This window comes from Pleurodeles waltl, chromosome 6, assembly GCF_031143425.1.
Source record: "Pleurodeles waltl isolate 20211129_DDA chromosome 6, aPleWal1.hap1.20221129, whole genome shotgun sequence".
NCBI classification, from domain to species: Eukaryota; Metazoa; Chordata; class Amphibia; order Caudata; family Salamandridae; genus Pleurodeles; species Pleurodeles waltl.
The window spans coordinates 402,874,299-402,884,824 of record NC_090445.1 but is presented as its reverse complement, the minus strand read 5'-3'; the positions used below and the strand labels follow the sequence as shown (position 1 = coordinate 402,884,824).

At 52.4% G+C, this 10,526-nt stretch overlaps 1 protein-coding gene across 1 annotated transcript; it reads left to right on the top strand.

Moving 5' to 3' along the window:
- Nucleotides 1–567: 567 nt before the first annotated feature.
- LOC138301598 (olfactory receptor 5I1-like) lies at nt 568–1,500 on the top strand. Its single transcript, XM_069242116.1, has one exon. It carries the CDS (start codon nt 568–570, stop codon nt 1,498–1,500), a length of 933 nt encoding a protein of 310 aa, XP_069098217.1.
- The last annotated feature ends 9,026 nt before the right edge of the window (nt 1,501–10,526 follow it).

Sequence of the window (10,526 nt, the reverse complement as noted above, 5' to 3'; positions counted from 1 at the left end):
GGGTGAATGGTAAAGGCACCCCAACAGTCTTGTAACTTCATCCAGGCAACAGTCTTCTACAAAGCGAGTTAACCAAAGTTATTGCATGCAAAGCAGTTACTGACCCCAGCAGAAGACAATGGCATATAATGAAGGAACAGGCAACTAATATCTGACAGTATTCGGGTAACAGCATATAGGTAATAGGTATATTTATACCTGGCCACCTATCTTACCCAACATAGACAGAGAATCAGGCTAAATGTCCTAGTATCTTCGGAGCCTCTCCTTTGCTTTCTCACTAAACTCAGAATACAGGCAGAAAACAGTAGTTAGGACCAGCACTCTGAACGTTTTCATTGGCTTCACAGATCTTTTTACCCATGCAGGGCTCTACTACTATTTATAGAATGTTACGGAATGTTTTTATATGACTACAAAATATGCAATCTGCCATTTGCCAAAGAGAAAGGGTATAATAATTAAGCTTCTAGTTATTTCTGAAAAGGATAAGACAAATCATCAGTTAATTGCTTTTGATTTCTGTTTTTTATTGGTTACATAGCCATACAGTGACCGGAAGGAGGAATGACAAATTACAGCTCAGTGCGTGAGTTCGTCCTACGAGGGTTCTCAGATGTGCCAGATCTGCAGATCATATACTTTGTGATGTTCCTCTCCGTCTATCTAGTTGCTGTACTGGCTAACTTGGTAATCTTTATTGTCACCAGCACCAATCGTCATCTACAGACTCCCATGTACTTCTTTATTGGGAACTTATCTTTCTTAGATATGTTATACATCTCCATCACCATTCCGAAAATGTTGGCTGACTTCTTCTCTGCAAGAAAAACCATCTCATTTTTAGGCTGCGTGGCCCAGCTCTATTTTTTTCTGACTATGGCCGCCACTGAGTCAGCTCTCCTGGCCTCGATGGCTTATGATCGATATGTGGCAATATGCATTCCTTTGAGATACCCCACCATCATGAGTAGAGGGACCTGTATCCAGTTAGCAGCTGCCTCGTGGATGCTAGGGGTGGTTTATTCAACTCTCCATACCACTAATACATTCCAATTGGACTTCTGTTCATCTCATGTGATTGACCACTACTTTTGTGACATTCCAGCACTGCTGAAACTTTCCTGCACCGATACTCATTCGACGGAACTAATGGTGTTTGTTGTAGGGAGCTTGCACATGCTGGGCTGCTTCTTGTTTATCATTGCATCTTACTTCCATGTAGTTAGGTCTGTAATGAAAATGTCTTCCACAAAAGGCAGAAAGAAGACCTTCTCAACTTGTGCACCCCACCTTGTAGCTGTGGCTTTATTCTATTTCACAGGCAGCTTTGTGTACTTCAAACCATCTTCAAGGCAATCACCGGAGCAGGGCAAAGTGGGCTCCATCTTCTATTGCATTATTGCCCCAATGTTAAACCCGTTCATTTACAGCTTACGAAATAACGAGTTAAAGAGTGCCATAAGAAAGGCTGTTAGAAAAAGGGGAATTTGGTGGTAGCTACAGAGTTCTCACATGTTCTCTCTAATGGTCTACTCTTTAAGTTCACCTACAAGGATTTATTTTGTGATCAAACAGAAAATTGCACTATCACTTGGTTATTGCTCAGTAATATATGGCAACCAAAAATCATTTTATTAAAACTGACTCTAATTTCCTTTCTACAGTCCAGCTGTCACCACTCTAGTTATCTGTAATTAAAAACATGTATTTGCTCAATTGTAATAAGTTACAATTGACTCCTGATATCACAATGCCTACTGCCAGAGCCAACAGCTAAAGTCAAAAAGGCAGATCACATAACATAATTACATCTGCAAAAGGTACACAGGATCTGCTTTTCTTCTTTTGCTGTTTTTCTAAAAGGAAAACATGATCAACAGCAAGGAAATGTTTTGTTTTAATATGAAATATTTTAAACTGATTCTAGTATGATTGCGCTAAAGCTACCAACCGCGTTTTATTTTGTATTCTTCTGATCTGCAACGAACACGAAAGTAAAAAACACAGAAATGTAAATTGTTTTATGGGAAGGGTGATGGTGAGACCATGGCCCTAATTAAAACATTTGCGGCAAAAGCCGCTTACCGCAGTGCAGAAGACCGCCAACACACCGCAGTGGCTGCGGAATTCCGCCACAGCTATTATGACCCACAGCACGGAATCCGCCAAAATCCAGACACCCACACAAGTCCGCCACACCAAAGGTCAGTGATAAACTGGTGAAAACAAAACCAACACCGTCACGCCAACAGAAATATGCCCACACTATCACGACCCACGAATCCACACGGCGGTCTTTCAACCACGGTATTCCATTGGCGGTACACACTGCCCCACTCAAAATACACACACACATACAAAACACAGCCACATTGGACAATTCCAAATACACACACCTGATACACATACACACACCACTCCCACACACCCATCACAATATAAAACACACACCCACATCACCCACAAACCCCTACGACAAAAAATTCCGAAAGAAGGCCAGAGAGAGACAGCACCAGCAAGAACAACAGCATCCACAGGCGCACAAGCCATCACCCACAGAACTTCCACGCACCACACACAACACACCACTACATATCAGCACACTTATCACCACACACTCCACCCCACACATCACCTATAAATCATCCGGGTAGAGCCACAGCTATTCGGAGCACAGGTGCAGCACACCTCAATTGCAAGGAAGATGGAGCTATGGCGAAGAATAGTAGATAGGGTCAACGCAGTGGGACAGCACCCAAGAAATCGGGAGGACATCAGGAAGAGGTGGAACGACCTACGGGGGAAGGTGCGTTTCATGGTCTCAAGACACCACCTGGCAGTTCAGCAGACTGGCGGCGGACCCCACCTCCTCACCCACAACTAACAACATGGGAGGAGCAGGTCTTGGCGATTCTGCATCCTGAGGGCCTCGCAGGAGTAGGTGGAGGAATGGACTCTGGTAAGACAAATCTTAGCTATTACATCCCCCACCCTACCTGCATCCCAGCACATACCCCCACCCTCACCCCCAGCACTCCAACTCCTCACATATGTCCCAACATAACAAACCACACATCCCAACACCAAGCCCTGCATGCAACAACAAAGCATGGACACCCATCACTAAAGCATGCCCACTGCACATACCCATACAACCCCCTAAACCATCATCACACAAGGTCCCACACAGGAATGCATGCACTGGGGTACACGGTCACCCACCCATTGCAAACAATGACACACACAGATGTAACAACCATCCTTTTATACCCCTGCAGGAACCCTACCCAACATCACCGGACAGGAGGGTCCACACATGTCCACACCACCAACAGAAGAGGCCCACAGTGATGACAGCAGCTCTGTCCAACTGGATCTAGATGCCCAGCCTGGTCCATCGGGGACCTCTGGACAGTCGGTTGCCCTCACCCAGTAACAGGCCACCACAGAGCTTCCCCCCTCTGGAAACTCCAGCACAACACCCACCTGCGGGCCAGTACCTCCGTCCCCAGGACACGTCAATCAGCTGTGTGTCCTCCACTACAGGGAACCCAGGCTAACCCACCATCCCAACAACAACAGGGACCTGGGGGCAGTGGTTGTGGGCACACAGTCCAGGGGACGGAGGCCCAGGAACACAGGGGAACTGGGAGGGCTGCTGTGCGACAGGGTGCAGACAGGCCAAGGGAACCCACTCTCCACGAGGCCCTCTCCTCCATCATGGGAGCCTACCACCACTCCCAGGAGACGATGGCAATGGTACTGGCCAAGTTTCAGGAGACCCAGCGCCTGCAGGAGGAACAGTATATGGGCTTCAGGGAGGAACTCAGAACCATCAGCTCCACCCTGGGCACCATCATAGGGGTGCTGAAGGAACACGTCAACACCAGAAGGGACACTGTGGCACTACAAGTGGCCCCTGACGCTAGCATGGAAGATGAACTGCCCACCACCTCCGCCGGCGCTAGTGGACAGGACGCCCAGCCACAGGACCACCACACCAGCACCCCATCCCCTGCAGAGGGAGAACCACCCCGCGAACAGTCCCTGAGATCCAGGAACAAGACAGAGCACGATGCCAAGACCCCCGCCAAGAAATGAGACCACCCTGATTGTCATCCTACTGTCCCACTTTGTCACCCTGTCCATACTTAAACTGCCCCAGCTCCACTTCCTATGCCCATATGGGCAATGCACCTGTGAGACTAATAGACTGGACTCTGCCATGGACATTCCTCCGCCATCACCCCTCACCATTTCACTACCCCCTCCAATATTGAGCACTTAAATAAACACACTTAAAGCACAAAACAATGTGGAGTCTGTCTGTGATTTCGAAATAGTGTATTAGCAATTACAGTAACAAAATGCTATTTCAATTGTAATGTCAACATACCTATGTCACACAGATCTAGTCCATGAGGAATCTAAGCAGATGTCACACAGTGGGACCCACATCTGGGAAATCGTAAGGGAAAGTGACAACTCAGTGAACATACACTGGGTGAAAATGACAGACAGTAGAGAGGTAGTAGTGTTAAAGTACATGTAGTAGGCAGGTCTGTACTCTTACCTGTGTCTCACTGGAAATATTGCTGGATCACTGAGTCCCTGTTGTTCATGTCTTCTTCCTCTGCTTCCTCGTCTTCACTGTCCACAGGCTCCACAGCTGCAACAACACCGCCATCTGGACCATCTTCCTGCAGAAAAGGCACCCGCTGTTGCAAAGTCAAGTTGTGAAGCATACAGTAGGCCACGATAATCTGGCACACCTTCTTTGGTGAGTAGAATAGGGATCCACCTGTCATATGGAGGCACCGGAACCTGGCCTTCAGGAGGCTGAAGGTCCGCTCGATCACCCTCCTAGTTCGCCCATGGGCCTCATTGTAGCGTTCCTCTACCCTTTTCCTGGGATTCCTCACTGAGGTCGGTAGCCATGACAGGTTGGGGTGATCAGAGTCACCTGCAAATGGCGAGGGACAACTGTTAGACACACACTAACCTGGAGGAATATCCCCAGACCCAGACAACCATTCCCACTGACTAGCTTCCAGGTGCTCACCTAATAGCCACACACGGTACCTTTGGAGTTGACCCATCACATAAGGGATGCTGCTATTCCGCAGGATGTAGGCGTCATGCACTGAGCCAGGGAACATGGCATTCACATGGGAGATGTACTGGTCTGCCAAACATACCATCTGTACATTCATCGAATTATAACTCTTCCGGTTTCTGTACACCTGTTCACTCCTGTGGGGGGGACCAAAGCCACGTAGGTCCCATCAATGGCACCTATGATGTTGGGGATGTGTCCCAGGGAATAGAAATTACGTTTCACTGTAGGCAAATCCTCCACCTGAGGAAAAACGATGTAGCTCCGCATGTGTTTCAGAAGGGCAGACAACACTCTTGACAATACGTTGGAAAACATAGGCTGAGACATCCCTGATGCTATGGCCACTGTTGTTTGAAATTACCAACTTGCACGGAAATGGAGCACTGACTGCACCTGCACTTGAGGGGGGATTCCTGTGGGATGGCGGATTGCTGACATCAGGTCTGGCTCTAACTGGGTACACAGTTCCTGGATTGTGGCACGGTCAAGCCTGTATGTGATAATCACATGTCGCTCCTCCATTGTCGACAGGTCCACCAACGGTTGGTACACCGGAGGATGCCGCCATCTCCTCACATGTCCCAGCGGACTGTGCTTATGAAGGACATCAGTGAGCAAAGAGTAAAAAAACTCAGAGGTACGTACCCACAGTTTACCCAGAACAACATTCGTACACAAAAGGTGGCCTGTATGTGTGTTGAGTCTATGCCTAGGTATGTGTGACGCAGTTGAAAATGAAGCCATGTGGGCCCCTGAAATGGTGGCTGCCTGACCTCTAAAGTGGGACAATGGGATGTGAGGTAACTGCGCTGGCGTTGTACACCGTCGCGGTAGGCGGTCGAGGACCGCGGCGCAATGCTGCATTGGTTAACATTGGACCCTATGGGTCTCAGGAGCCAATGACGATGTACGCCGGCGGTGACGGTACGCACCGCCGCGGATGTGACCGCCATTTTCTATCTGTTCAATCACTCGATACCTGATCTTCGACAGGAGAGGACCTTCACTGCAAGTGCTGCTGTGACCTCGGTCTGGAAGAGACAATGGCTCGTGTGTCTGGGGAGAGGGCCCCTGCCTTCACATCGGAGGAGTTGGAGAAACTCGTGGATGGGGTCCTCCCCCAGTACACGCTACTCTATGGTCCTCCAGACAAACAGGTAAGTACACAGGGAGCATGTTGCATGGGCTATGCCTGTGTGGAGAGGGCTGGATGTGAGAAGGAAGGGGGGAGAGTGCTGCGTGCATGAAAGATGGTGAATGCATGTGCCACATGGCAAGGGTAGGGATGGGGGCCAATCAGTTTGATGGTGCAGTTGGTAATAACTCCTATTTTTCCCCTGTACAGTTCATGTAGGTCAGCGCCCACAAGAAAAAAGATATTTGGCATGCCATCGCCAAGGACGTCCCGAACCTGGGGGTCTACCACAGATAGAGCACCCACTGCCGGAAAAGATGGGCGGACATTCGCAGCTGGAGCAAGAAGACGGCGAAGGCTCAGCTGGGGATGGCCTCCCAACGTGGGAGGGGTGCCCGTCGCACCATGACCCCCCTGATGTTCAGGATCCTGGCGGTGGCCTACCCGGAGTTGGATGGGCGCTTGAGGGCATCACAGCAGACACAAGGGGGTGAGTACACTCTCATTCTGCTGACTTTGCGGCCAGTGGAGGTGTCTGGGTGGGGGAGGTGGGCTGTGGGTTTCCCTAGCCCAGGATGAGTTTCATTGGCAAGGCCCCTCCATAAGGCAGGCCATGTGTCACCCCACCCCAACTCTGTAGAGTGACAACTACACCTAGTCATGCCCCTGTGATATCCATGTGTGCAGATGTCGTCCATAGCCTTGTAGGCCATTTCTCAGGAATTGAACAGTGGAGCCCAAGAGCGTGGCATAGTGCAGGGGGCTTCTGTGTCTGTTGTGTCTGCCAACAGTAGCGGTAATGCATGCACTGAACATGTCTTTCTTCTGTCGCCCCCCCCTTTTTGTGGTCTCCCTGTTCTTGTGTGCATTAGCATCATCAGGCGGAGGAGCAGTGGCACCGGCGCAAGAGGGAGCTGCAGCCCACATGGCCCTGGAGGGTGAAACTACGGACTCAGAGTTCACCAGTGGGACGGAGGGCGAGGGGAGCTCCACGGCGGGAACAGGAGCTGACACCAGCGACACAGACTCGGCCTCTAATGGGAGCTCCCTTGTGGTGGCGGCAACATCTGTGTCCCCTGCATCTACAGGTACAGCCGCCATTCCTCCACCAACACCGCCCACCCAGCAGCCCCTCAGTCTTTGCCCCATGCCCGCTCACCCAGGAGGGTGGGCATCACCTTCGCCCTAGGCACCTCAGGCCCTGCCCCAGTCCCCCCTGCCGCCCTCAGTGAGGAGGCCATTGACCTCCTCAGGTCCCTCACTGTTGGGCAGTCTACCATTTTGAATGCCATCCAGGGTGTAGGAAGGCAGTTGCAACAAACAAATGCATTCCTGGAGGGCATTCATTCTGGTCAGCTTTTCAGACTCTGGCCTCAGCACTGATGGCTGCCATTGTCCCAGTGTCTAGCCTCCCCCCTCCAACTTCGTCCACCCTGACCCAATCCCCTGTACCTCAGCCTATCACAAGCACACCTACAGACCAGAATGCACACACGTCAACACACAAGGGAAGCTCAGGCAAACATAAACACCACACATCCCACCGGCACTCACGCAAGCATCACACACATGCAGACACACCAACATCCACTGCCACCACTGTGTCACCCTCCTCCTCGTCTCCCTCCTCCCTCCAAGTCTCCTCTACACTCACACCTGCATGCACTACCTCTACAGCCACTACGTCCCTCTCCAGCACACCCACCACCACACCCCGCTCACGTGCAGTCACCACCCCACTACCATTCACACATCCCCTGTGTCCTCTCCCAGTGTGTCTGTGATGCCCCCTGCCTAGATACACAAACGCAGGCACACACCCACCCAACAGCCATCCACCTCACGACAGCCTCCAGCGCATGCACCTTTACCCAAAGTCACCAAACGTACACCTCCTACAACCACCACCTCTTCCTCCACTCCCAAACCCCCTCCAGCTACCCGTCCCAGTGTGTCCAAAAAACTTTTCCTGTCCAACCTTGACCTCTTTCTCACACCTCCCCCACCACGTCTGTCTCATAGGTCCCGAACTAGCACCTCAGCCACAACCTCTCTGGGACCAGGGTGCCTGTAGTCACCGGAATCTGGAGTGCACCGGCCACCAGGGCAGCCAGTGTGGTTCGGAGCCACAGCACAGACAGTCCCCCACCTGTGAAGTATCAGAAGTTGGCCGGTGCCCGACGGGAGAGGGGGAAGACTCCAGCCACCAAAGCTGCTCCCAGGGGTCCCTGTGGGAGTGTGGAGTCAGCTGTGACACCTTCCTAGGTGGGGAAGGGCCACAAGACACCCAGCAAGTCTGGGAAGAGCAGCACGGCGGAGAAGACCGCCATCATCACCGCTGCCCAGGAGGCCACATCCAGCACAAGCCCAGCTGCCCAGGACAGGACCGCCAGCACAAGCCCAGCTGCCCAGGAGGGGCCTGCCAGCACCAGCCCACCTGCCCAGGACAGGACTGCCAGCACCAGACCAGCTGCCCAGGAGGGGCCCTCCAGCACCAGCCCACCTGCCCATGAAGGGCCCGCCAGAACAAGCCCAGATGCCCAGGACAGGACCGCCAGCACAAGCCCAGCTGCCCAGGAGGGGCCCGCCGACACAAGCCCACCTGCCCAGGACAGGCCCACCAGCACAAGCCCAGCTGCCCAGGACAGGACCGCCAGCAAAATGCCCCGCTGGGCCATGAAGGACCGCCAGCAACTGAGTCCCTGCAATGGAGACCGCCATCTCAAGCACCGCTGAACAGGGCACCACCGTCTCAAGCACCGCTGAACAGGGCACCGCATCTCAAGCACCGCTGAACAGGGCACCGCCATCTCAAGCACCGCTGAACAGGGCAGGGCACCGCCATCTCAAGCAACGCTGAACAGGGCACCGCTGAACAGGGCACCGCCGTCACAAGCACCGCTGAACTGGGCACCGCCATCTTAAGCAACGCTGAACAGGGCACCACCATCTCAAGTACCGCAGAACAGGGCACCGCCATCTCAAGCACCGCAGAACAGGGCACCGCCATCTCAAGCACCGCTGAACAGGGCACCGCCATCTCAAGCACCGCTGGCCCATGAGCGGCAAGGGCACTGACGCAACTGAGTCCGTCACGGGGTGAATGATGCACTCTGGGCACCATGCCCCCTCCAGAACCAGTGGAGACTGTCAGCCACTACCTCTGCCCTTAGCAGGATGAAGCACTCTGGGCACCATGCCCCCTCCAGAACCAGTGGAGACTGTTATCCACTTGAGAGACTGTGGCTTTGCACTCCCCAGGATATAGCAGTGGGCAACCCACACACTGTAGAGACTTGAGAGACTGTGGCTTTGCACTCCCCAGGATATGGCAGTGGGCAACCCACCCACTGTAGAGACTTGAGAGACTGTGGCTTTGCACTCCCCAGGATTGAACAGTGGGCATGTGGCCCCCTGGTGGATTTGGCGTTGTGCACTCAAGCGGCTGAGGTGCCCCCCCCTTCCCTCCCCCTGGGGTGCCTGTTTAGTTGCTCTCTGATGCCCCTGCAGTGTTCTCTCCATCATGGTCGGGGTGCCTGTTTAGTTGCTCTCTGATGCCCCTGCAGTGTTCTCTCCATCATGGTCGGGGATCTTGTGTGGGCCTCACCCTTACTGTGTGGTCCCAGTGTTCCACGGACTTTCTTAGAACACTACCTGGACTACTATGCTTGGTATATCTTTTGTAAATGGTGTATATATTTATTTCTGCCTACTTGCTTTTAATATATTACAATGGTTACACTCATTTTCTATTGTTTGCATTCTTCTGGGGATTTGGGGGGTGTAACTGTGATGTCTTGATTTGCATTAGTGTGTGTGTTGTAGTGGGTGAGGGTGGGGGTGTTGCGTGTGTGTGTCACTCTCTTTTCTCTCCCCCCTCCCCTGTGTCGTAGGTGCAGTACTCACCGTGGAACCATGGCGTCCTCGGTCCTCGTGGGGTGTGTAGAGGTGAGCGTTTTCCCTTCGGGATTCCTGTTTCCGCCGTGTTTTTATCCGCAGTGAATCCGCCCCGGAAAAGGTGGCGGATTGGCCTGTCATAATAGTGTGGGCGGTACATTGTCTCCTGCCTGTCTGTTGGTGGTGACCGCCACGTTGTTTGTTTGTACTGCCGTGGCGGTCGGAGTGTTAAAGCGGCTGTCTATGTTAGCAGTTTCCGCCACGGTCGTAATTGCAATTTTTTTACCGCCGGCGTGTTGGCGGTCTTGTTGCCACTTTAGCACCGACCGCCAGGGTTGTAATGACCACCCATATGTTAGAAAGAATAAAATA

Coding starts and splice junctions, on each gene's coding strand:
- LOC138301598 (XM_069242116.1), top strand. CDS start 568: ATGACAAATTACAGCTCAGTGCGTGAGTTCGTCCTACGAGGGTTCTCA.